General features: G+C 38.4%; 5 protein-coding genes across 9 annotated transcripts; 2 read left to right on the top strand and 3 right to left on the bottom strand.

The window, feature by feature from the left end:
• Window positions 1-16: 16 nt before the first annotated feature.
• On the top strand, window positions 17-3,886 carry LOC6549986. 2 transcript variants are annotated; one of them, XM_001978723.3, is made up of 3 exons: window positions 17-727; window positions 2,574-2,776; window positions 2,845-3,886. In XM_001978723.3, exons 1-3 carry the CDS (start codon window positions 211-213, stop codon window positions 2,965-2,967), a joined length of 843 nt encoding a protein of 280 aa, XP_001978759.2. In that variant the 5' UTR covers window positions 17-210; the 3' UTR covers window positions 2,968-3,886. The 2 variants fall into 2 exon arrangements, with proteins under 2 accessions (XP_001978759.2, XP_015010563.1); XM_015155077.2 differs by having other exon boundaries at window positions 2,842-3,886.
• Window positions 3,887-5,326: 1,440 nt separating this feature from the next.
• LOC26526136 lies at window positions 5,327-6,681 on the bottom strand. Its single transcript, XM_015155954.2, has 2 exons — window positions 6,365-6,681; window positions 5,327-5,806 (listed from the first exon to the last, which is right to left on the bottom strand). The coding sequence occupies exons 1-2, from the start codon at window positions 6,599-6,601 to the stop codon at window positions 5,699-5,701; spliced, it is 345 nt and encodes a 114-aa protein (XP_015011440.1). The 5' UTR covers window positions 6,602-6,681; the 3' UTR covers window positions 5,327-5,698.
• A 30-nt stretch (window positions 6,682-6,711) lies between these two features.
• LOC6549985 (smad nuclear-interacting protein 1) lies at window positions 6,712-8,644 on the bottom strand. Its single transcript, XM_026981495.1, has 2 exons — window positions 7,972-8,644; window positions 6,712-7,588 (listed from the first exon to the last, which is right to left on the bottom strand). Exons 1-2 carry the CDS (start codon window positions 8,514-8,516, stop codon window positions 6,886-6,888), a joined length of 1,248 nt encoding a protein of 415 aa, XP_026837296.1. The 5' UTR covers window positions 8,517-8,644; the 3' UTR covers window positions 6,712-6,885.
• Window positions 8,645-8,921: 277 nt separating this feature from the next.
• LOC6549984 lies at window positions 8,922-10,504 on the top strand. 2 transcript variants are annotated; one of them, XM_001978721.3, is made up of 3 exons: window positions 8,922-9,230; window positions 9,298-9,384; window positions 9,440-10,504. In XM_001978721.3, exons 1-3 carry the CDS (start codon window positions 9,171-9,173, stop codon window positions 9,668-9,670), a joined length of 378 nt encoding a protein of 125 aa, XP_001978757.1. In that variant the 5' UTR covers window positions 8,922-9,170; the 3' UTR covers window positions 9,671-10,504. The 2 variants fall into 2 exon arrangements, with proteins under 2 accessions (XP_001978757.1, XP_015010564.1); XM_015155078.2 differs by having other exon boundaries at window positions 8,934-9,230; window positions 9,443-10,504.
• Window positions 10,505-10,614: 110 nt separating this feature from the next.
• Window positions 10,615-20,506, bottom strand: LOC6549983 (sodium/potassium/calcium exchanger 4). 3 transcript variants are annotated; one of them, XM_015155941.2, is made up of 7 exons: window positions 20,118-20,506; window positions 14,652-14,795; window positions 13,441-13,748; window positions 12,978-13,209; window positions 12,753-12,899; window positions 12,113-12,451; window positions 10,615-11,611 (listed from the first exon to the last, which is right to left on the bottom strand). In XM_015155941.2, exons 1-7 carry the CDS (start codon window positions 20,194-20,196, stop codon window positions 11,292-11,294), a joined length of 1,569 nt encoding a protein of 522 aa, XP_015011427.1. In that variant the 5' UTR covers window positions 20,197-20,506; the 3' UTR covers window positions 10,615-11,291. The 3 variants fall into 3 exon arrangements, with proteins under 3 accessions (XP_015011427.1, XP_026837293.1, XP_026837292.1); XM_026981492.1 differs by lacking the exon at window positions 20,118-20,506 and adding an exon at window positions 16,674-16,829; XM_026981491.1 differs by lacking the exon at window positions 20,118-20,506 and adding an exon at window positions 16,678-16,829.
• Between the last annotated feature and the right edge of the window lie 6,465 nt (window positions 20,507-26,971).

Here is a 26,971-nt window from a genome sequence, read left to right as displayed (position 1 = left end):
ATATATATATATATAAGCAACCGACAATTAAATCGAATAAAATCGCTTTAAATCGAATAGAACAAAAAAAAACGATAGCGAAACCGACAACAGAACCGAACCGAATCCAAAAGTGCGCGCACGTCAGCGGAAATCGTTTATATGCTTAGTAAAAAAAATACAAACAACAGAAAACAAATAGGAAAATAGCGAAGCTCGAGTTCTCGAACAATGGTTGTTGCTGTTGCTGTTGCCGCTGCCGACGTCGTTGAAAGCAACAGTAGCAGTAGCAGGGTTGCCGACAGTAGTGGTACCGCTGTGTCTCCATCATTTGTCGGTGCTACACAAGACACGGTGGTTAATAACAATAATTCTGATAAAGACAGTACAATAACAGGGGCTGGACGGGAGGCGTTGGATGACAGTGTTCCTCGCCTGCAACCTTCAAGGGATACTGAAAAGAACCTGTATCAGAAGTTAAAAATCAACACAAGTGCGAGCGACGTTAATAACATCACAAACAACAACATGACGGATGCGGCCAAAGGAACGACAACAACGGAAGCGACGGAGTCGATGGAGGCCGTTCCCACCAAGAGTGCTGTCAGCCAGCGAAACGTGGATATTAAGATAGAAAGGACCAGCAACAAGGCCACCCAACAGTTAACCAAGAAGGTGCTCAAACTAGATCTTGGCGGCAAGAACATTGACGAATACTCACTCAAATCGCCCAAGTCACCCATAGCTGGTTAGTATACCCAATTTAAGTATAACCGCAATTAAGTATAACAGCTGTTTGATATTTTAATTTCGAAAGCAAAAAATCTAAATATATGTATATGTATATAAATCTAAGTATATGTATATATGTACAATTGTAAAATCCTTTTTGCGTTGTACATGGGTTTTAGAAAAACAAAATTTATTTTTTGTATTTTTATATAAATTAGTTTAAGACACATTAAACACCTATATTTTTTTCTTAACTATCTTAACATATACTGGTATGAAATATATTTTACAATTGTTTACTAGTTCACTCATATGGTCAAGGGGAATACTGAATTCATCGTATGTAACATGTTAAGGGAAGCATTTTTTGATCCAGCCGAATCGATTTGTCCATGTCCGTCCTTCCGTCCGTTTGAATGGTATCACTATAAAAGTTGGTATTCACCCTTGAAAACGGATAAGTTCACGAGATCGTACCCATGTGCAGAGTGCCGGCAGGGAAATTCATTGATCAGCGACGTGCGACCGTGCGGATTATTAAAAAATGCATTAGGGTCAATCACATCAGAGTCGTAAGCAATGTTTCCGTCGACAGTTGGCACTTGTGTGCTATCTTGACTACAGTCACTATCTGCTTGGATATCTTCATATCCCTCGCATTTCTTTAGCTGACAAAAGGGTATCTGTTAGTTGAGGAATTGGACTATAGCGTTATCTCTTGTTTTTACTCCAGTCCAAGCTGCACATTTAAACAAATAATGTAACAATTTGTAATTTTTTTTCATTATTAAAATGCTTGAATCACTGGCAGTCCACGCAGTGACAAAGCCAACCAAAAGAGTGTGCGAAGGGAATACTTTATATACCAAAAATGTAAATCTGCTGTGGTTGTCTAATGATAACGAATACACCTATCGAAAGATAGCTCAAAAACTAAAGAGATTCAAGAGGAAGAATGGTGCAAATCTAAATGTTTTACAATTCGTTGAAATTCACTAATTTTTGATGTATAACATATTTCACGTTTGATAACAACAAAGACAGCCATTCATATCACTCAACCCTATTTGTGCAATAAATTTAGTATCAGCGAATAAAATGCTATTTTAGGGTCATTATGCAAAACTAACTCATTTGGCACCCATTAACATGAAATGTCCGCGTTGGCTAGTTCATATTTATAGATTTTATAAATATTATATTCATAGATTTTTGTTTTGGTTTTTCTTTATCCGATCGAGTTCTATACATTGAATGCGGGAATTAAACATATATATCAGACGGACAGGACTAAATTGTTAGCCGTTTGATCAAGCTGATAAATAATACATCCTTCTTCTTCCCAGTAAAAAATTAGTAAATATTTGTATACGTTTTACAAAGATTACTATTTATTACTAAGCTTCAAACAAAAAATTTTAAATTATAAATGTCTTCGCTTGATTTAAAAAACCGGGAACTATACTTTATTGCAGCCATATATGCTCGAATCACGAATTTGTTTAATCGTACGAATCTTAATCAATACTTTAATAATCTTTCATCTCTTACATTATATTTTTATTAAATTACGGTTTAGTTTCTACGGTTTACGATTTCCTTGAAAATTTGCCTCTCTAATAGGTACCTTATCAGGAAGGCTATTACTCTTGCCCTCTTTTTTGTTTATTCATTCACCCATTTCCCTGCACATATGATTGCGCCAGTAATCTGACCTTACTTCCAGAATAATTCTCCTTGTGGAACTCTTCTTATCGCATTTATTCATTATTTCGATTGCGTTCTGTTTACAGTTTCTGGCTTGCTGACCTTATTATGAATCGTCTTTCTTATACATATACATATTTTTTTTGTGTTTCCAGCACGATTGCCGCATCAAACGTCGATAACGTCATCGGTGGATGTAGAGGACAGGAAGACATTACGAGAGGCCTTATACCAGGGTATATTTCATCGGCACCGACGTACTATTTTTGCAGTGGGCAGTTTCCTGCGTATGCTGCGCAGCCGCAACTCACAATACAATACGATACGCAGCTCTTCGGAAGGCGAGGACATCGATGAGGTTAGATAAGACCTAAATATGAACCCTATATATGATCCCACGCCCATTCCGAACATCTCCATCAGCAGCCGAAGCATCATCTGCAGAAACTGGAGCAGTCGCAAGAGCAACTCCAGCCGCCTGGCGAAGAAGTAACGACCATATACGCAACATCGCCATCTGGACAACAGGGACAATCGGATTCGCTTTAGATGTCCCTGCTGCTTGAGTTGAATTTTGGATTTAATGATTAGCTCATACGACATCCGCGTATCAATCACAGCTTATTTACGAATATTTTAAAACATCGTGCAACCATGAGACTAGCAACCCGTTGTGTTAGCATGTAGTGAGCCATATTAGTTCCGTATTTAGTATTATTGTTTACGGACTAAGGCCAGACTTCTTCATCTGCAGGACACGGAGAAGGAAACAAATTTTTTCAATTCGTTCATACTTTAGCGATTTCTTATTTTAAGTAAAACCTGAACGTCTTACTTCCATTTTACGTCAAACCAACTTAATTGTATTGAGTTTGCATTGTTTCAGCGCCCAGCACTGTACTTAAGCTAATAATTATGAGTTAGGAACATTCCATTTGCTTGCTTTAGAAGAAAACTTAAAATTATTTGTGCGTTAAGTGTACACATACATGACATGACGCCAGGTTAAAAAAAAGTGTACTGACCAAGAATCCGCTATGCCAATAGCAGCATCCTACATATTTGGATAAACACTAAATGTTTTCATCTTAAAGGTTTATTTCCCCCAAATCATGCTTCAGCGAATCATGCTTCGTGACTGAATTCGAAATCTGTGCATTGTAATTAATTCAATTTCGTAGGTCCATCAATGTAATTTTTAATAATACACAATGTAATCGCCATTTTGTAATACTTTGTTTTTTACATTTTTATCTTCACAAAGTGGAATAAGTACTTTTCTTAGCATTTGGTAAAGTTAATAGAAATTATTTTTGTTTATCTTAGCTACACCCGTTACTCTTAAAGTAAAAGGTAATACCAGATCCGTTCGAATTATATATTAATCAAAAGAAAAGTAAAGTAAATATAAATTCTTCATTGGTAGGAACGTCGAAGTTTTAGGAACTAAAAGCTAGAGTGGTGGAACTTAATAAGAAAAAATCTGGAAATCACGCTCACACACAATAAAATAAGGTCACTCCTACATATCTATAATTTTTTTTCAATAAAATGAAATATTTTTGTTTAAGTTTTAACACTAATCAATTTACCGAGGATCAAACAAATAGTTTTTTATTAAATTTCTGTCTGAAGAGTATAGCAAGAACTAATTTACTCGTAGATAAATACACATGTCGATATATCACCCGTCTCTATCTACGACGGGAAATTTCAAAATTTTCTGGAATATCGGTAGAAATTGGGAAAAAAATAATTGAATGAAAAAAAAATTAAAAATTTCTTAAAAGTGTAGGCGTGACAGTTTTGGGCGGTTTGTGGGCGTTGGAGTGGGCGTGGCAAAAAAATTGTTGGCAAATCTATAGCAATTTACAAGATATACAAAAATGTGAAAAATATTAAATTTTTCAAAAGTGTGGCCGTGACAGTTTTGTGCGGTTTGTGGTTTGTGGCAACATTTGGAAGCAAACTTTCGCTGCGTCTATGTCTCTGGAAACTGCATGCTTAATCTCAACATTCTAGCTTTTGTAGTTCCTGAGATCGAGGCGTTTATACGGACAGACGGAAGGACATGGCCAAATCGACTCGGCTATTGATCCTGATCAAGAATATATATTCTTTATATGGTCGGAAACGTTTCCTTCTGCCTGTTACATACTTTTCAACGAATCGAGTATACCCTTTTACTATACGAGTAACGGGTATATTAAGATCAAGAACAACGAAGTTTCGTTTTTTTCCCACTAGCAGACGTGGCTAGATTAACTTGGCTGCTATTACTGATATGTATATAACTTCCCTGTTTTTGATCATGATGGGAAATACTTAAAAAATTATACAAAAATTAGTCTGCCTAGACGACGATCTGAAAACTGCCTGTTAAGCCCATCATACTCGTGCTAATTATACAATTTTTTTAACTGCAAATTTACATACGCTTCTGCTTCCCAAAGCTAGATTTTCCTCTGACTATAAAATGTTGATTAAAATTAGCCAAATATTTGTATTTAGCACAAGAACAAAATAAAGCGCAAGGTGCTGGGCAGCCAAACGGCCATAAAATTGTCAACTGTCCTTATTTTTAATTATCACTTTTGTGTTTGTTTTTTTTACTTATACTATTAAAAATTGTTAGTATTTTTTCATCGCAATGGGAACAAAACTTATAAAGCCGCATTAGAAAAAATGTTTTTAAACAGCGAATAAATAAATTAAATATTTAGCTACTATATACGATTTACACATACATATATGTATATTGATATATTTGAATGAACATGTCTCAGTTATAGAACATACATGATTGTTGTTGTCTCCATTAACATATGAAATGTATTTTTTTTTTCAGTGCGATTCTACATATAAAAACACAGATCTATTAAATAATATTAAACATATATTTTAGGGCTTTTTCTTGTTCACGGTACCTTACATATAAAACTAAAACTATTTGTTAGGTAGTGGTTTAAGATGATATTTTGTACAGGATTGTAAGATTCATAATCAATTCATGAGACAAAAAACATCAGATATTCATTAAACCATGCCGTTCCGTAGTTTCTCCCCGATTTGATGTCGATTGGATGAACAATAAAAGCTTAACAATTTGCAAGTTACTGCTTGTCTTTTTTTTTAATTAATAATCAGAGGATTCTTTCTGATTTCTTGTCTTACAGTTCCTCAAGAGGCGCAGTTCGAAGCTTATGCGATTTCCGCACCTCGATCGTTAATGCTGACTTATACTATGAGCTACGACTGTGATCAAAGTTGTTGCATGTTGTTAGCCGAATCCAGGCCAAAATATGGTAAGATTAAAGGCTGGCGGAATCCAGGAGTGAGGCAAGGATAAAGGTGCCCCCCAATTTCCAGCCAGTGTTGCTAGAAAATCCTGGTAAAGCGTGGTAATAATACAATTATACAATCAGTAAATATAAGAAATCTACAAATACGGAGACTAACAAAGTGACGGTTTCAAAAACTTTCTACATTTTATACCCAGTCATTTCCATTTGATAATCTTCGAGACTCACGAATGGAAATAGTACACGCGCTACTCATAGGGTAAAAGGTTATATTAGATTCAAGAAAGCGTTTCCGATCCTTTAAGCTATAAAAATTCGTAATCACAAACACTTGGACGTTGATCTAGCCATGACCGCTTGTTTGGTCGTCAGTTCGTTCGTATGATCGTTGGGATCTTGGAAACAATAAAAGCTATACATTCCTAGTTTCCACTAACTTTTTTGATGGTAATTAGCGGGTAGCCCATTAGCCCATATTTATATTGTATATTATATTATATTATAAATTGAAATTTTAAAAGTTTGTAATTGTTTGTAGTATTAGACTTATTATTGATTCATAAAAGAAATCAAAAAAAATCGTCCTACGAACCACTTCTGTGCTACCTCTAAATGATGTTCTGATGATTACTTTGATGACTCACCTTTGTTGGTGCAGCGGACACCATGTAAGTGTTCTCATCGACGGCCTTTTGGATCATGGCCTTCAAGTCAGCGACTTCTCTTAGCTTTTGCGGGGTGACCACCACTTTGTCCTGGGAGATTGGTGACAAAGGTGGTGCTATCAAGTGTTTCGGTGTCACTATTTGGCGGCGCCACCTTATGCCAGGTGTTGCCAACGCCGAGACGAAGAGCCACATAATGACCAACTGCCATCGCATCGTGTTAACGGTCAAATGAAAGCTGAAACTCTTGAGATCTAGCTCGCCGGAAAATGTTCGATGTCAGCGCTTTCCGCCTGACCTTATGGCGCTTCATCGAAACAAGACAGTTATGTGTGAGAATTTATTATTGTGTTGGCAGTGAACACTCATAGCCGTGTTCCGTAGAAGATTTTTTACATATCTTTCGCCGAAGGTTTGGGGTACAAAACGCGATACATTAAGTTAGGTTTGCAGTAAACTTAATAACTGAATATTTTAAGCCGTAATGACACGTATGCCATCTAGGGATTCGCCACTTCCAAAGGCGCGTCCTGAGGCTCATCCTTGATATGCACATCATCGTCTTCCTGGTCTTCTTTACTGTTTTCGTGGAGCAGAACATACTCCCGCGAACTGAATCCAAACTTGATAACGTCCTTTTCCATAAGCTCGTAGTACTTTCTGGCATCGATCTTCTTGTTGTTGAGAAACGTTCCGTTGGCTGAATCCAGATCGATAAGGTACAATCGCACGCGTTTCCCGTGACTGCCATCTTCCCGCTCGAATGGCACCAGTCGATATTGCAGGGCGGCGTGTTGTTTAGAGCAACTAGGATGATCCACTGCCAGATCGACCACTTTTCGATCGCGTCCAACCAGAAAGCAACTCTGCCGATGAATGTGCAGCGTGGGCAATGCTGTTTCGCCCTTAAAAGGGTACAATCTCCAACGGCGTTTAGGCTTGCGTGCCTCGGAAGGCTCAGAGTATTTAACCACCACACCGTTTAACTTATTGGTGTCCTCTGTTAGCGCACCACTTAGTCCGAAGTTTGGCTTTTCCTTGTCCACCGGCACGTCATTCTCGGCCGGCACTTTTTCGTCGACTTCTTTTCCCCATGCGTAGTGATCGTCCTCGTTCTTGTTGCGATTGTCGCGACGTTGATTTCGCTGGCGTCCCTCGCTGAGATCCCGCTCGCCGTGGTGAGCCCGATCTCGTGGACTTTGACTACGGCGGGGAAAGAAGGAATCTCCAATCAGAATTTGGACAAACATTATTGCTACATTGCCTTAAAATTTAACTAATTTAAACATTTTTTTCTTAAAATATAATGCAAACCCTACTAATTGCACTTAATTAGCATTGATGAAAGAAAAATTGAATAGACTTTTAGATTAATACAACTGAGCAGTTTCGATAGCAGGAAATACTTTTTAACGTATCATTAGTAGTTAAGGAATAGCTTTGTATTTAATGGGAATTATGGTGAAATCTGTTAATGTAAAATGAAACTGATGATTTGCAAAAATATTGTAGTTCGATTTTCTAGCGAAATATGGAATGAATTTCAGCTTATTACATAAATTCTGTAAAGATTTAGGCAAACTCACCGAACTGGCCGCCTTTCTGGAGACCTCCGTTGGCGATCACGATCCCGATTTTTGCCCTCGCTGCTCCTTGAACGATGCCGATGGCAGCGCTCCTTGCTGGACTGCATGTTATAGTCCCGCTCGCGGTTTCGCTCACGATCCCTATCCCGCTCCCTTTCGCTACGGCCCCTTGAGCGACTCCGGCTGTTCCGGCGCTGCCTTGTACTGTTGCGATGGGAGCTGCTGCGTTCCGGACTGTCCCACTTAGAGCGCTGTTCATGTATGTCCTCCGACGGCTTTGCGAACTGTTTGGGGCGTTTCTCCTGCGAATCAGAAGATTCCCTCGGCCGCCTACCTGGCCTCGGCTGCTTTCTCTTAGGCGACTGGGTGCTGTGAATCAATTTTTTGCTTTCATTGGAGGAATCCGGTGAACTGGAGGAATCGCGGGCCGCCCTCTGCTTGCTTTGTATCGTTTTGGATAAGTTGCGTTCATTCATTTTGGTGTCGCCCTCGTCACCGGAGCGTTGATGTTCCTGTTCGCGCTCCTTGTTGCGTCGCTTGCTCATTTCCGGATGATGCACCAGATGAATTCCAGAAATCGATGGAAAAACAAATCAAAAATTAAAAAATGGCTGTTTTGTGATACAGTCAGCTGTTAAAACGAGTGTGACCAAAGGAAAAGAAAACCAAGACACTTTATCGAGTTGGCAGCTATGTATATCGATTGCTCAGAAAAGGCGTTTACAATTGAAAATAAATCTACAAAATCTAACAAAAGTAGGGATTACCGTGTGTGTCTTTTTATACAAGGGTACTTCTTAGCGAAAAAGTCGCCTAAGGCGGTGCTTTTCCGAACGAAGAGGTTATAAAACACACCGAGCTAAAACATATTATAATAACAAACATACATAGATTTCCTTATAGTTTGTGCAATAGCATTTAATGCCAATAGCCGCTCTAAATACATATGCACTTGCTTACACATGCATTTTGAGATAACCTGTTCAAAAGTCGTGTCTGTTAGCTGGTCGCACCTGGTCACACAGCCGAAAAGCCGAGCGAAAATCGGGAAATTCACAGAACCCGGAGGATATGTAGTGGTAATTGCGGTGTAATCCTCCGGACCGCCATGCTGTTGTGCTGTGCGGATTGTAGCGGCGTTTGTCATTAGCAGCTGTTGCAGTTGCCTCACGCACAAGAGTGCGAAAAGGATAGTCACGATGACACCCTTTGATGACTTTGTCTATCTGATCAATCATGTGCTGCTGGGCGAGGAGCCGGTAAGTGGGCTACATGCGGCCAATTGCATTCAGAATTCACCAGACATGGACTTTCGGCCTTCTGTAGACCATCGAGGACTTCATACTGCTAGTGGGCACCCTGGTGGCGTTTATAGCCTTTATCCTTTGGTGCTGCTTCCCCATACAGCCTAAGGTATGTTCATTAGGCAATACGAAGCTGAAGATTTCCCAGATATGTACTTACCCAGCAGGAGCGTGGCCCCCATCGTCAATTCACCTGCAAGATTATCCAGAATCCCATCAAGGCCTTCGACGCCTCCACCAGCACCGACGATGCACCCATTCCGGGAGGTGGCTCCGGCAGCTCCATGTCCAACATGCAATACAATGGGAGCAGTGGCAGCGGAAGCTATAGCAAGAACAGCACTGTTGCCATGCACAATTACTATGTTAAGAACGGTCACCATTGCTGCACCTAATAACAGGCATCCCAACTAGTGATTGTACATGTCCTGCGCTGGACAGGGTGTTATGTTTTACACACGCCGCCTTTAGTTACCATTTACTGAGCACAGTCATCCGTATGTGGAGGCATATCGATTGAGCTTTGTGCCAATGGGTTGACAGGTTGTTAGGAGGCAGCTTTAAGCTGCCATTTCGCATTTGTAGCATATTTGAATTTCTGAATTGTAATTGCTCAGACTGATTTGCTTATGGAAAAGGGTTGAGGTGAATAAGGAGAATAAAGAAGAAATAGTGGGACAGGTGGCAAGTCAAGGCCGCGCACGCATACGGTGCAGCCTCCGACAAGCCCCTGGAAGTTTCAAAAACTTCCTTGGTATCTATATATGTTGAATGCATAGGCATTTGGTGGCATACCAGATGCAGTAAGCGTATTGTGTATAAAAAAGTGGGTGTATAAACCAACTAATTCTAAGTATTTGCGTAAACAATTTGATTAGTCCCAGAGAATCTCCAAGACACTTGCCAACCCAATGCGTGCAAACAAAAACAAAGCCCTTTATTGAACTTATTTATATTTAGTGGTAATGGAGAAATAAAGCTTCTCCTTATTTATATACATATGTATTTATATATCTATAAGATAAATAGTGTACACACCTAGATACACACCAATTAATTAGCATAGGTATCGTTCCACGAATTAGATGTGTATTAAGGTGTATTTGATCTCATTTAATAATATTATTTATGATGTAACAAATTCAAGGTAATTCAAATTATTCTCCAATGCGAATGTTTTGTAAATCCCCCTGGATGAAACTAAAACCTAACGACAAACCGCCACCCAATTATCTCTGTTTTATTTTTATCCTGGCTTAAGAAACAAATCAAATGACCCCTAGATAGAATCGGAAAGATTTCGATCGATAAAAAAGGAAAGATTCGGTAAAAATTGTCTTAGGGTATATTTATAAATTAATAACAATGGTATCAAGGATATTATATAAAGTTAACAAGTAGTTCGATCAGTATATACATATGATAGCGGGGAATATCAACAGAACGTGGTGTGTGGTGTTACGATTTTCTTTTCAGCGTTTTTTTTTCGGCTCTGGGTAGAATTGGTGAATATCATGGGCTCTCCCGGATAAGCGTGTAATATGTTCTTAACTGCTAGTATCTCGTTTTGTGCTTTGGTAACGGTTTAAACATTTGTAGGTCGCACTACGGGGTATGGGATATATTCAAAATCATATATACAATATATACAACAAGAAATAAATAGAAATAGCTAATGGACGCTTCATCGTCTAAACCTAAAGACAGTCTTACGCAATAATTAAATCGTAAAGTAGGGTAAGAAAAACAGGGTGTCTACTGCCTCTGATTTCTGGTTGAGTATTAAAATGATAATTACAAAGTACAGCCAAGTCATAAAATTCTTGTACTTATCATTTAAAATATTCAAACTTCAGATAGTATAGTATTAGCTAAACAATATTACACACAGATTCAGGCCCTGCTAAGAGGTTTTCTTTTTGAAGATGATAAATTCCTGGTGCCAGCACCAAAAGGATTGTGTTAGGGTGATTTTCTCCGCATCTCTGATTTTTCACATCAAATCTTTGTCCATCACTAGCTGCTGCAATCTCTGGGAAAAAAAACATTCATTTCGATGAGGATTTGCAGAACAATAAACACTCCGTAGACCGTGAAGAGGGCTACGCCCACTCGCTTCGTAAGCCGATATCCACTGAAACTGAGGATTATGAACAGCGCCACAGTGGATATGATCAGGATCAGGATGTTATACTCGATGCCCTGGGTGCCAACCTGCTGGGGCTCTCCAGTTCCGTAGTGTATGCAGTTCTTAATGAACCAAGGCACTCCAAGGGACAGCAAGATGGCCAACGAATTGGCGCCCAACGAATTAGAAACTCCAATGCCATTTTCCCCTATAAATTGCAGAACGTAATACAACTAGTTAAAAATCGTTTTAATAGTGCTTTTATGGCTAAAGGAATATCAGGTAGAAGGAATGTTTGGACGTGTCAAAAAACTTATCGCCTTCTCTTTTAAAACATATTTTTATTTTTTCGAAATTATACCTGTATTTCCCTTGTCAATTTGCATCGACTAGCCAAAAACGTTTGAGACATGCCTACGCTCTATATTACAAAACATACATATACTTGTTGCGCTACATATAGTAAAACACCAATAATTGTCAGAATTTACTTCAATTACATTACTTTAGAAATTTTAATAAATTCGTGGCTAATCTTCCCTGCTTCCAAATCTCAATGCTCATTGCACTCCCTTTAACTGATTAACGGATATCTGACAATAGTATATCTTTTATACCCTTTTTGAGGGTACATTGTTTTTAATCGGAAGTTTGCCAACCTGCCTAAAATGTCATTAAGAAGAAGGAAATCAAATGAAACACCACTTACCATTTCTAAGGGAAATAAGACTGGAGACGGCTTCCGGCATAGTAGAGCCAGCAGCCAGGAAGGTCAGACCCATCACAATGGTGGGCACATGGATGGCCACACCAAAGGCAGTCAGCATCCAGACAATTAGGTAGGCGTTTCCGCCAATGCAAAGGATGCACATGATAAAAGATAATGGGTACAGCCGGCGGTACTTCATCGGGTGCGGGATCAGCAGGGATAGCGTGAACTTAATGGGAAAGACGAAGATCCACCAGAATTGCATCCAACCGGAGGCGTCATGTGGGTAAGCGTATATGCTCTCGGGTATACCGTCCGCGTCGTCGTCCTCGTCGTTCACTGGAATCGGTAATTTACTTTAAAGATTGAAAAACAAGAGAGAACGATATAGTCGATCAATCGACTATTTTATATTCATAACCAAGTTAAACAAAGTGCGAGGGCGGATTCACTAGCTACTTATGACTATCCATTTGTGGCATGCCGATGGGAGAATTGCTATTCTCTTGCTCTTATTGTTCCTGCGATAACAACGGCCATACGGACGGACAAAAGGTAAAGTTTATAGGGTCGGAAACGCTTTCTTCATTATGTTACATGATTTCAACTGAACCATTATACGGAAATAAACGCTGCTTACGGTGCTTGGGGTGTGTGAGGTTGGCGGTGGAAGACATTGACGAGGTGTTTTCGGGAAGATTAACCACAAAAAGGCCATCGCCGGACAGAGGGTCCTTTTTGAGCGGCAGCTGCGCCTTGGCGCTGTTCTCTGGGGGCTCTGTTAGATCTAAAATACATGAATAAAATAATTTATTAACAATAGTACTACCAAGAGTAGGCTACAAATATCCCTAGGCCTACATACCATATCGCGTGGAGAAGCAGCAGTTCATTCGATCCTCGATAAACACCCGGATGGCGGGCATGAACTTGTTATTGTTGAACGTGATAAGGTAGTAAAGCACGAGGAATCCGATCATGATGCAGGACTCCGTGAAACTAATGCTTCCGCCCCAGGCTAAGACCAGCAGGATAATCGTGTTGAATATATAAATGAAGCAGTCGCGAGCTATGGGCCACCAGTCCAGTTGCACAGGCTGAAAATTATAAATGAATTATAAAATTTGTCACGTGCGTTTTGGAATTATGAAATCATTATTTTATGTATTCCCTACCAAGAAAGCGCCTTAGGCCACTCAAATCATACAAAAATGCGAGTAAACGTCGCTCACCCCTGAGGACAGGTCCATTCGAACAGTCTGCAGCGCACAGTTTAACCGGGACAACATTACCTTGTTTAGATAGCTTACATTTGTGGTGCCCCTTACCTTATCGATGGCGAGCGCCGCCAAGCCGGCCACTCCCAGCGTGTTGAACATCAACGAGCCGATAATAGTGCCCAGACCCATATCTGACTCCAGAATCAACGTGCTGATCGTGTTCGTGAAGAACTCGGGCATGGAGGTGGCCGTGGCCATGAAAGTGGCCGCTGCCACGTCCTTTGAAAGGTGCAAGTCCTCGCAGATGCACTCCACCGTCGGCAGGAAGTAGTCGTTGCAGATAATGGCCAGCAGGATGAAGAAGTAAACCGCAGCAAAGACGTGCAGCACCACCCATCCTTGGCGGAGTTGATCCACTGAAGATTGAACGAATAATATCAGAGTAATCATGAGTAATCGATCCCGATCCAGGTACCATGCTAATACCATTTTCGTTGGCGAATTCGGAATCTGTGCAGTTCGGCACATTTTGTGTCAATGTGATTCAAATCGTTTAAAATTACGGTCGGGAATAGAACCCTAATGGATTACTGCAAATCTGACGTTTGAAAAAAAAACACTTAAAACAAAATGTAAAAAAATCAAATTGATGCAGAAGAAAAATTTCTAAAGCGAACTTTAGGGGCTTCCCAAAGGCAACGATACAAATGGTTGATAAACCCAAAATATTTGACTTGTGTTCACGCACAAGTGGCATCCGCACACTTCACAGATTTAATCAAATACACCTGGCAACAGGCAGTGGATTAGATACGGATACTCAATCGATCTCCGTCATTTCTTAAATTTAGACTGTTAAACAGCTTTGTGTTCGGCGTGGAACAACGTAAAGCAGCGAAATCTTATCGTGGCTCCCATTAAAATCTAGACTCGTTCGCTGGAGATATCGCCATCCGAATGTAAGTGCTCTAGATTACTATTGCTGACGATAAAAGAGCGTCCCCAAGTGCTGTCCTATGCCCGTTTGTCCCTAACTCCAGTGGGTACTATATATGATGACGCCTCTACAAACAGACTATGCGGAATACCTGATTTATTGGCTATTGAATCGCCCCTTATCGCCGAAGCTGATATCGCTGAAGCAGGAAAGGCATTGAAACCAGATACCGGACAGGGCGGATTGCGGATTGCGGACAACGGACGCCGTCCACGGACAAGTTCAAGTTTAGTCCAAATCTATTTACAACGCACACATTTTTCATGAATTTTGGTTACTATTCGGTTATGGTTATCTATGCGTGAGAGGGAACTAAACTCACCCGTGAACAGGTCGGCGAACTCGTCCATCGGAGATCCTTCATTCTCGCCAGGACACGTGGCGCGCGGCAGGATGTCCAGCAGAAGCTGCTCATCAAAATAGCGCAGCGAGACCTCCAAGAAACTGCTTGCGTTGCCAGTAGTTGCTGGAAAGACAAACCAAAAACCAGGCAATCAAACTAATATTCATCAGGGATTCGACTTGAGATGCATATCTCTGCGGCCTCCCTTTTTCCAGTTTAATTGAAAATTCGTCCCACGATAAGATTACGATGAAATCAATTGCAAGCCGTGTTATTATCACAATCAAAATCGTATGTTGTGATACAATTCTAGAATAAGACCTTTTAAGCGGTTGTTAATTATTGCTCTGTGCTTGCTCTTTTCTCGTTATAGTCGAATATACATTTTTTTTAAGGATTTTTAGGGATTTTTCTTGGACGAGCTTACTTGTTCGTTTCTTTTTCATAGCAACTTACTTGAAAAAAAATTGGCAAAGACAAATTTTTGTAAAAATGCACTTACAGTGTTAATTGACGCCAATATATCGATATCATTTTATGAAATGTGCCAAATCATGTGTACATAAATATCACTTGATAACCCATATTCCATAGAACTACTAGACCATAAAAATCTAAATCATCGAATTCAAAAAACAAGATTTGTAAAACATCTTTTGTTTCAAAAACAGTCCTAACGATATTTATTTCTACCTTGGCTTGTAGCCCTTGAGATTATTTTCAATCAAAAACTCAGTTTTTCTCGCAAATTTAAGGACTGTTTCACGATATGAATGGAAATTTAATATTTCGAGTTAGATATTTTAAATTTTAAAGCAAATTTTAAATCTTACGCTCACTTAAAAAAATGTGTTAAGTCTTAAGCTACAAGACTAGATCTTATGCAGATTAATGCCTAATTCAAAACTAGATACAAATTTGCAATGCATTTTTTTGTAAATATTATAATTAATCGCTGCAATATTTGATGGCAGTTCTCATTCAACTATTTGTATAACTATTACTATAATATTAATATATATTGTAATATATTACTATAAATTTAATATCTATTATTAAACACCAAAGTTTTATCTCAGCTGGTTAAAGGTGTTTTCGATTGTTTAAAAACAGCGCTTACTAAGTTACTAATCTGCTGTGTACAGCCTGGATAGTTTATTGGCTTTAAAATTAGTCATTGCGTTTCCCGACTATTATGATTCCACTATAAAACATGCGGTTCACACGAAACGCCCAAAAACATTCCATTCATATTCGTGGTCGGTCAGATACTCAATTATATAGCCGTGGGGGCAATTAGAGTGGATGCCATTACCAATGCGCCTCATGCTTGATTGGTAACTTTTTACAACATTGTTATTTGTTACTTGGTGTTCGCTATAGGCTTCTTTGGCTTTCAGGAATTGCATTGTGGCCCGAAATAAGTGCGACAGTCATGGGCATTCGCTGATGATTTGTTTATGTTTGTCTGGCTTTGAATGATTGTTTTATGATTCCCGGACGGGGGGTTTCATTATCTTGAGGAAGGGCGAGTTTTCCGTCTGGGTCTTATCAGCTTTACACCCCCCGGCCAGTAAATGCATTACCAATGCCAACCATTATTTTCTGTTTCGTTTTCACTTGGTTTTATATCTATATGCATTTTTATTTTTGAGCCGTTATGTTGACCAAGTCCCAGTCCCAGTCCCATGAACAGTGGGTGCAACAACTTGACCCTATTTTTCAGATGAACTCGATGCTCCAGCCACGCTCTTTGGGTTTTCATGATGGTGATTCCATTGTATTGGTCTTTTCGTTGTGGTTTTGTATATTGCGTGTCAAGAATTGAGGCACCTGCACTCAGTAACATCGACGATTGCACGGCAGCAACATTGCGCGACAAGAGCAATAATTGTTTAATTGCTTTCCACCTGTAGTCTCCAGGTCGAAAATGAAAACGTTGAAGACAATCGCGGCAAGAAAACAAAGCAAAATAACAAAGCAAACATCGGGCGATCTTACATACTCCCTGCATTCAAACCCAATTGGTCAAATTCACATCCACAATCAAGGGCACTCATGTCGCGTCCCGTCGGAAAGAAGAGTCTTGGCCGACTGAAAAGCTGACTTAGCTGGCTTTGCATCTGGAATGCACTAGTCACTAGTCTCTAGTCTCTAGTCTCTAGTCTCTAGCCACTAGCCACTAGCCACTAGCCACTAGCCACAGTCGCAGAACGTGTCTACAGTATCAGGGCCCAAAACCCGAACCCGAAGAAATCCGAACCCAGCAGACAAACAAGTTTATTGAACTTGTTCGCAGGTGCTGTTAGTTTGAAGCGCACTCGGAAAAATTGGGAAAACTACCAGAAGGGCAAAAAGAAAATGGCAGAGAAATGTCTTCAACTTTGTAGGTGCTACTCTCCACAAGCCTATTTCTATTAAATATATACTAATTTTAAATATATACTAATTTTAAATCAAATTAGTGTTTGATAATAAACAATACATTATAATATGTAAGTTATCTATAAAAATCGATTTTTCCCATGCAAAATTTAGACATATTCAAGTTAATTTTTCTTCGCTAGTTATTACTTGGAATGTTCCATTCCACCGGGTAAAACACCTACGTTTTTACGAAAGCATTAAAAATCCCCTTAAGCTCGTAGAAAAAGTTTCTTTAAGTGCTGCGCCAAGCTTATGAGATGTGCAGGAAAACCCAAGCTCGAGTCAAGTCGAAAGCCCAGTCAAAGTCGAGTTTAATTCCTGAGTGTCGGGCCGACTTGCGGAAATCGGGGAAATTTGTGCACTGGAAGCCGAAAACCCTCGTTTAGCGCTAAATCGGCGAGTGTGGAAATCCCCAGAGCTCTAGGCCCGCCCATCAGTTTGCAAGTAGTGAAACACCACACCGCCAAGGCATTCTGCCTGTTTTGTCATCAAAAATCGGCAGTCTTCTCTTTATTTTGAAACACCAGTGCATGCGAATGTAAATGCAATTATTGGAATCAAAGCCAATGCAAATGGAATCAATGCGAAAAGTACTGGCTAATTGTTGGGTAAATACGACTTATTGGTTCGCCTGTTTGGTTTGTCTGTCCGATGGTAATGGCATCGTGATTAAGCGCCATTACTGGCCAACAAAACTGAGTTATGATAGAAGTGTCAAATGATTTTTGAAAACCTTTTAAATTTCTACTTCTACTCCTATTTACTCGAAAAAATCTTCTGCTTTTTGTGGGACACATGAGTAGCAAGCGAATGGCCATGACATTAAAAGGGAATGGTAACAGAACGAATGAATATGAGGGATCATGAAGGAGGCTTCCCAAATTATGTATTTAATAATCATATATTTATAAATTTTATAATTCCCCAAGACAACCGGTCCGCTGGGTTTTTAAGAGAAATTCATTACAATTTACATCCGTGCAATAATCATTAATATATGTACATAGATTTGTAAGGAGGATGAGTCTCGATTCTTGCATATGCGAGTACGTGTCAAAATGAAATTCATATGTGTAAGCACATTTTTGTGCTCCGGGGTCTTAAAAGTGAAAAGGTTAAGGGGCTTTTGAACCATGTTTTATGGTGTTGTATGGTGTTGTATGGTATTGTAAGGTGTTGTCCCGCCTTGACGGACTAGTTGTTCATTTGTTTGCAGCGGCAAAACAATAACGAGCAGCACTACACAAAGAAGTGAATAAAAATAAATTGATAGTAATGCTGAAATGCAAGATCGGCAAACAAGGAAAAGTGCCTGTTGTAAACGACTATAATTGCTGGCCCCGTGCACAAATGTGGCTTGGCCGAAAGTCCCCTGCTGGAATTTCCCAAATTTGATTTGGGTGGTTTTATTGCAACCAACTTTGAACGACACCAGTTCAGAACCACAAATTCCTTCTCATAGTTCCAGCGAAAATCGTTATTTGGAATTACCAAACACCTAGTGAGCATATTAATCGCATCGTACATAACATTCAATGTGGGCAGCTCTGGCCAGTGAGATTTGGGATGCGATTTGTGTTTCCGAGGAATCTGGGAATCTGGGAATCACCTGGACCGGCCCTGCTATCGGTTTCCGATTTGAATCCGCCTCCCTGCACAGATCTTCATTATAGCCGATTACGGCGATGATGGTGCTCACATTAAGATCAAGATCATGAATCGACACATTTGTCAACGTGAAGTTAGTGTTAATGGGTTGAATATGACAAGTTATTCGAATGCTTTTCAGCGGATTGCGTTCAAAAGATCCAAATAGCCACACAATTAAAATGTGGAAGCAAATTAATTCAAGGCGTATTTACTAAAAGAACAGACGAGTATGTGTTTTCCAAATAAATAGCTAATGTTTGAAAAAAAAAAGAATTCATTTAAGCTTAATAATGTTTGTCCCAGCAAACTAATATACAAATTATTTTGAATTGTGTTCATAAATATAGCTAATATTTGTGTGATCAATATAAAGGTACTTGTGGTACAATGTCAATGGGTAATTTTTTGACCTAGCAATCGACCTATCAGTTCCAAACATAGAAGTGATAATGGACTCGATACAATTAAAATAACCAGGCCACGATTTGCTGTTAATAGCATCAGGTCGTATAAGTAGCTATTGCAAGTTGAGCTCATTAAGCTATCAAGTGAATCGCATGTTTGTTCCCGGGCGTAAATCGCAGGTAAAACACATTATGTTATTCCGGATCCTCCGATAAGGGAGGAAGCCCTAGTGCAAACTACCACTCATGGATCATGGATGGGGCATCTTCGAACAAAAAAAAACACGAGCCCACAAATATAAGTGGTTAGGATGGATCCATTTGCGGGCATTGGATAAGTGCTACTTGATTGATCGATCGATCATCGATCCACCTGTCCAACAAATGAGTGCGTACTGAATCGCTTTGGGGCGGCAGGAAGTCTAGATAAGCTAGTGGCTAATGATTAGGCAAAGGTCTAAGCATTTGAACTAGTGGAGAGCTGGATAAGCCGGCAAATATTTGGTAACTATTTCCTTTTTAAAAGTAAACATTTTAAGGGCCATATTTACACAGCGCCCAAGCTACCAAAACAATCGGAATGTTACCGAACACAGGAATGTACCGAATGTTACCATTAAAAATCGTGATTGCTAGAAAGAGGTTACTTTATGGAAATTTAAACGAAATGTTTTTGACCAAATTAATATTTTTAAGATTTTCCATTTTGCCCTTTTTTTCAAATATTGCGAAATAAGGGGAAATGACTGTGTCGGCAAACAAATTTTAAATGGCAATTACCTGTTTGAACCTTTCATTTAAACTAATTTTCATTTACAATAAATCATTGAAATAAGCAAATCCATATGATATATTAGTTAATAGTCAAACGACATGAGGGCCTTGAGTGATTTTGAACTACAAAATGCTTCTATTGAATTATTCACTCTTATTAAGATAATGCCCTCCCTATTTTGTATCTCACCTTTGGCCTGAGTAACCGTCAAAAGGCTTCCACATAATGTAACGAAAAGGCACAGCAATATGACTGCAGTTTTGACCATTTCGGATTATAGTATGTACTTATAAAATAGAAAACAAATGACAGCTGAACGTAAAAAAAAAACAAGAAAATACACGTGTTTGCTGGCACTTAATTCGGCTTTAAAAATCAATTTTACAGCGCTAAATTGGAAAAATGGAGCACACACGGTGTATGCGCAGCGGAGCGCTCGGACTCGACTCTGTGACGGAAACTCGAACTTTCGGCGTGTTTGGATTTCGAATTTTCGGACTTCCGTTCCCGGTTTTTTGTTCGAGTCGCTACTCGCTGGCAAACTCCAGCAAACCGTTTGGCTAGAATAGTATCGCACAACTAATAAAGTGCGGTCCGCTCGCGCCCGTCTTAATAATAAACAGCGACGTCGACGTCAGCGTTGGCAGAGGCAGCAGCGGTAGCGTCGGCAGAGGCAGCAGCGTGCCTTCGAATAGACGGTTTTATAAAGATATCTCTATGGTAGGTCTAGAGTCAACTCAAGTAAATCGGTGCCCGTTGCCTGTTTTATGGCCAGTTTTCATTCCTTCTCCGCTGCGACTCCTCCACATTTAACGCCAATTTCACCATATTTAACCCCCTTTCTTTAGCACGGTTCATATTCGTTATTTATTTGCCTATCAGTCGTAGAAGTAACCTCTGATACGGGAGATCTCGAGTGCAGAGTAAGTGGGTGATCCCCCCGAAGTTTTTTTTTGCTTCGGCATCGGTATGCCCTTTACTCTTACTCCGTATTTGTAATCTATAATCTATCTATTCATTGGCAAGCCTATTTATTAGGTGGTAGTATTTAAATATGTGTGTTTGTAAATTTGTATTTGAAAACATAGAAAACAATCAGATTAATATAATAGAAAACAATCAGATTTTCTTAACTAAGGAAAGAGGCTTGCATACGGGCGCCACCTGGCGATTGATACATGTACTCTCTTAGGGTATACGCCTAATATTCATACGGATAGGCAGATGGACGACAGATATAATAGATACGGATAGACAGAATATACTTTACAGGAAGGAAACGGTTCCTTTTACCTCGTACTTGCTTTCCAACGAATCTAGTATACCCTTTCACTCGTCTAGTAGCACGTTGAGCTCAAATTGGCATTTGCCTTTAACATCAAATAAGAATGAAAATGACAATAAAAAATAAAATATAGTCTAAATATTAAAGATGTGTTCCAAAATCGAAGTTTGAATTTTGGAAACACTCCTAAGCCCAAAATATGTTTTACAGTGTTATGTAAAGTAAATGCCAATACAGTTAGTTCTAAGTGTAGGGAGGCCCCCAAAATCTATGTGGGTATATAGCCGTTGATATACCAGTACAGTTCAGATAAGACGGCAAAACAACAATTGGTTTGACATTTTATCAGTCGATTGCCAGTAGTCACTTACCGATCACATATACATGTGCACGATCCTCTGTTGGTGTACAAAAACTGATTGAATATCAGTCTCATGTTTCAAATCTTTTAATAAGGGAATAACAATCTTTGAAAAGCTTAACATAAAAGCTCTAAAAGTTGACATTTTTAGTTGACAGTCAAAAATTTAAAATATTGTTTGTGATTAATAAAAATATAAATAAATTCTATAAACACTTTAACAAAAAGTGTGAACCAATTAATTATTTCAAAGCTATTAAGTTTGACATATAAATCAAACTGAACCATTTATAAATTACCCAACTACAACTGTTGTGCAATTAAAAAAACCGCAACTTGTAATTTGCTTATTTTACAAATCGCATAGACTCTTTGTTTCCATGTAAAGCTAATTGTCTCAATTGTCTCCCCATTTGTTTGACACCTAATATACTTTCGAGTATTAAAATAAAATCTTTTCCTCGCTTCTTTAATTTTAATTATTGTAAAATTAGCTAAATATAAATTTGGATTTTAACAATAGATCTAATTCCCGTTCCTCAGCTAACAACAACAATTTTTGGGCTTGTAAGCTTTACAATGGACTTTGCTATAATGTAAACATGTAATTAAAGTGATTAAGATGTGACAATCAGCTTCTCTTCCACTGAAATATATCAATGTTTTGATGACCACCACCGATTCTTCTCGAATCTTATTACTCAAAAACAAAACCAAAGATTGAAGTCCGATTTCCGACTATCACATACCAACTACTATCACATATCAACTATTGCTTGCATGGGAAATTGTGATATGTTTTCGAGAAACCTTTTTTTGTGATATATTCAATGGAATTTAAAATTATATAGGTGGTTATTGGAATGCTGAACTAATGCCAGTTACTCATTTTCGACTACTTTAAGCATTTGAGCCTTATGGGTGCCTTTAACTTTTGGTGGGCATGGCAATACTTTTTAGCTTTTTTAGATAGACGTTTGACTAGAATGACTGTAAAATACTTTTGCTCTACAAGTAACGGGTAAACAAGAAGTTACACACTTTATAGGTCCGGAAACGGTTCCACATGCCTCTAACACTATTTTCAACAGTTTTCCCTATATTTAACGAGTAACGAATATACCATTTACTCTGCAGGAGTCTGCAGGGTATTATTATGTTAGTCAACAGATTGCAACGCAGTAAAGAAAACAATTGCTATTAGGTAAAAAATAGTTTTGAGCAGGTCAGCACCTATACAAATAATTGGAAAAAATAATATAACTTTATGATCAAAGGCACCGAAGGTAAATGTTGTTTTAATTTTTTCCCGATTATGGTCTGACCCGTATACATCCTGATCTGATCCTTATACATAAGTCTACTACCTTTAATAAAAAGAAGACTTTTGGGAAAGTTTAATGCAGACAACTTCAAAACTGAGGTATATTTTGCGATGACACAGACAGGCGGGCATGATCAATAAAATATAAACTTCATATGGTCGCAAGTGACTCCTTTACTGCGTTGCAATCTTCGGACCAAAATCAATATACCGTCCGGAGGGGTAACAAAAATGGCAGCTTTATGGGATTTAATACATTTTAATTTATTCGCTAGGTGGCGCTTGTGTACTTTGCGTATATATTTTATTAACTCCACCTGGAAAAAACATTTCCTTCTTAAATTGCACATCATTGTCAATCGATATGTATTTTGAAATGACATCATTCCGAAATGACCAGTGTTATGACGTTGTTTCTTTTATTTATTTCCTCCCCTCGTTTTCATAGATTATTTCATCCGAATAGATTGTAAATATAAAATTAATAAGTAATATTTATAGACATTCTTCAGCAAGAAGAGGTTTTTCTTTATCATCGACGATAACCAGCACATTAAATCAATATGCTTTTGAAATTGATTTCGGTTCAGATTTTAGCTCTCTTTCCGGGAATATTTATTTCGGGGGATTTCGTTGGTGTTCATGACGTTCAAAATATATTTCAACGTCATGGATCTCATCGAAACAATGGCGTAAAAACTGACAGAGGCTCTAAGAATATATTGGCGTTGTTGTTTATCAGTACATTGATATATCAATCAAATGCCGATAAAACGTCTCGGGGAGCTGCTCGACTCCAAAGAACCTGCAGTACTCGAATATTTTGGACAATTTAATGCTAACGTTTTGACTATTTGATTTGATAAGATTTGTTTATACAAAATATCTGTTTATACTAGTCACATTGGAATAAATTGCCATTTTTGGAACACCGTAAACAATTGTAAGATATTTTTAATATTAAACATTGTGTTCTTGTTTATAATGGCTCCTTCTCAACAAATATATTTAATTTACATTTTATTATCCCACCCTCATTTCAAAGTCGGATGTTTTTGCAACATGCTTATTGCACTATGTCTTATTAAGTTGACCCTTATAAATACCTTAATATGGTAAATACATAAATAAACAAGTATCTTTTTCAGAAAAAGCTTTGGTGGGCATTGAAATTCAATACAAAATTTGTTTGTTCAGGTCAATATTCTGTTGAATAAAGCTTAAAGAAATATACAACAGTTTAAGACAAAAGCTTTAAGTTGCATTTGGAGTACACCAGTGGTTTTTATACATACCTATATATATTGTTCCTAATCCAAATGTCCTACATCAAATTTGGCAGCAGGATCGGATACTCCACCTTCCTATTATCAACCTGTAATATAAATACAAAATGTATTGGGTAAGTTTATTTATCTCAATATTTTAAGCCACAGTAAACTGCTCTCTTTATCCCATTGATTAATATAAATGTTTATTGGAGGTGACACAATATTCAAGTCGAATTCGGATAGAGCTTATATTTTTCAATTGCAAGGGATTCCCATATGCGAAAAGGGAGGCGACGAAGAGCTGTTCTATGCGCTATTATCTTTAGAACAAATAGCTTTTCAAGCAGTCTCAAGTGGGCAAAGAAATTAAAAAACCTTTATCAATAATACAAATTATACTACACCAAACACAGAAATAAATTACCACTGAGAACGTGAAATTGAAGTATCTATATACGTTTGATGTCATAACATGGCTAATTGACGTCACCATGTGCAGATTTACCAGCGATCGCCGGAAACAGATTTGACACCTGTCCTCGGATCAATTAGCTCAAGGCAATATTGTATATGCAGGTCTATGTAGCAAAGGACAATTAAGAACTAGGAGCTGCTCATAGGTAAAGGCTAAAATACTGGTTGAAATGTTTGTAACGGGCAGACGCGTTTCCGACCCTATAAAGTGTATACGAGTATATATGCGATCAGGATTACTAGCCGAGGCGGTCTGTGCGGTGCCCGCCGAGATCTGGGAAACTATTAAAGCTAGAAAGCTGAGAAAGTTAGGCCTCAACATTGTCCTTGACCCACGTGATCACTGGATACTTACAATCTCCAAACTTTACTAGATCACTTAGGCACACTTTTTGGGAGGATCGTTTTGGGACCACTCAAAAGATCCACGAATTCCTACAACTTTGTTCTGTGTAATCTGATGAATGTCACAATGCAAGGATCAGCGCCAAAGAAATACCTCTCAGTCTCAGCCCGCAGAGTGCCGCACCATACAGTAGCCGAATATTTCTATATTTTGTCCAATTTTATTGCAGCTTCAGGGATGGAGGTCAGAATATAGGAATCCAATCATCCAGATTTTCAAGTTAATATTCCTGCTATTGATCTTTCCAACAACAAGGGGCACCAGCTATCTTTCCTTTATCCATCGAGACTGTTATTGTAGGGACTTTCTTACTTTTGAAACTGATCTGCAAATTAATTTTCTGGAAAAGAGAATAATGCGGATGGGGAAGCGATTGAAGCCACAAATCGTTGAATGCCATTGGATGCCATTGCTCATGTCATCTTCAGTCTATCGCCGGCATATTTTATCAAAGGTAGCTATCTGTTTGGTCGCGAACGAACAATCAGCTTTTATTGTTGTTGATCTGTCCAAATTCGAATAGACTGCGATGGCCCAGTCGTCTGGGAAACCCGTGAGGTGGCAACCGTCTGTTACAGGAACAGTCGGTAAATAACATAGCTAGTCATTAATTAAAATAAAACCGAGCTTTGTTGTTATCGATCATAATTTATAATTCTGTTTACACCAGTTTTTTTTAAAAATCGGAACAATATATCATACATACATGTATAGCTGCCATAGGAGCTATGTATATTTTATTACTGCAAGGGTTTAAATTACAATTGTAAAACCCCTAGAAACTTTTGATATATGATAAATTTCTGCACAAATTAGTTATTAGCAACAAAAACAGTCACCTTTACCAATTCAGCAATGCATTTTTTTGTCAAACGAACCATTTGAATGTTTATATAAAACATCTTTATATAAAACTTTAGTTGTACAACTTCAAAAAACGATTTTTTTGCCGAAGAGCTACATATTTCTGAAGGTAAGGGCTTGAGTTTTATGTTGTTGAAAAGATATTAAGAGAGTAATTATTTACTTTTTTCCCTTTGCTTAAATTTGCACTGCATAGCTCTTTAGATTTCCCAATTGTAGATAATAACAAGTTGTTTTTGAAAGTCACATTGCGCAATATATATTTATCAATATATAAATGCTCATACTAAATTGATGCGAAGTATTCTGGTCGAAGTATTGCGGTATACGTAAACTAACAGTGGGAAAGTAAATGTCCTTAAAAAACGTTCAATATCAAATAGAATTTGTAACGACAAATGATTTTACATATAAATAACTAAATGCGCGGTCTAATTTTTACTCTGATTAGTCTGATTCGTCTGGTCGTCCAAATCTATCAGAAAATAATGCTACAGTCGAGTTCCCCGACTATCAGATACCCGTTACTCAGCTAGTGGAAGTACGAACGAGAAATTTCATAATTTTCTGAAATGTCGGTAAAATTTTCGAATAAAATTAAAGATTGAAAAAAAAGGGTGGGCGTGGCAATTTTGGGCGGTATGTGGGCAGTAAAGTGGGCGTGGCAAAAAGGTTTTCGGCAAATCGATAAAAATTTACAATACTAATAAAAAAGTATTACAATAATAATAAAAAACATTTTTCAAAAGTGTGGCCGTGGCTGTTTTATGCGGTTTGTGGGCGTTAGAGTGGACGTGGCAACAATTGGAAATAAACTTGCGCGGCGTCTAAGTCTCTGGAAGCTGCATGCTTAATCTCAACATAGCTGCATGCTTAAAATCATTAATAGATTTTGTAGTCCCTGAGATCGAGGCGTTCATACGGACAGACGGACAAACGGACGTTACTCCACGAGTAACGAGTATAAATATCGCATAAAATATCTGCATAATAGCGGGATGTCAGAAAAGATGGAGTGATGAGAGACACCTCACCAGTTTTGTGCCAAGCCGTCTTTC

The sequence above is a fragment of the Drosophila erecta genome, unplaced genomic scaffold, assembly GCF_003286155.1.
Source record: "Drosophila erecta strain 14021-0224.00,06,07 unplaced genomic scaffold, DereRS2 tig00000126-arrow-pilon, whole genome shotgun sequence".
NCBI lineage: Eukaryota > Metazoa > Arthropoda > Insecta > Diptera > Drosophilidae > Drosophila > Drosophila erecta.
This window is presented reverse-complemented; position numbering and strand designations above follow the sequence as displayed.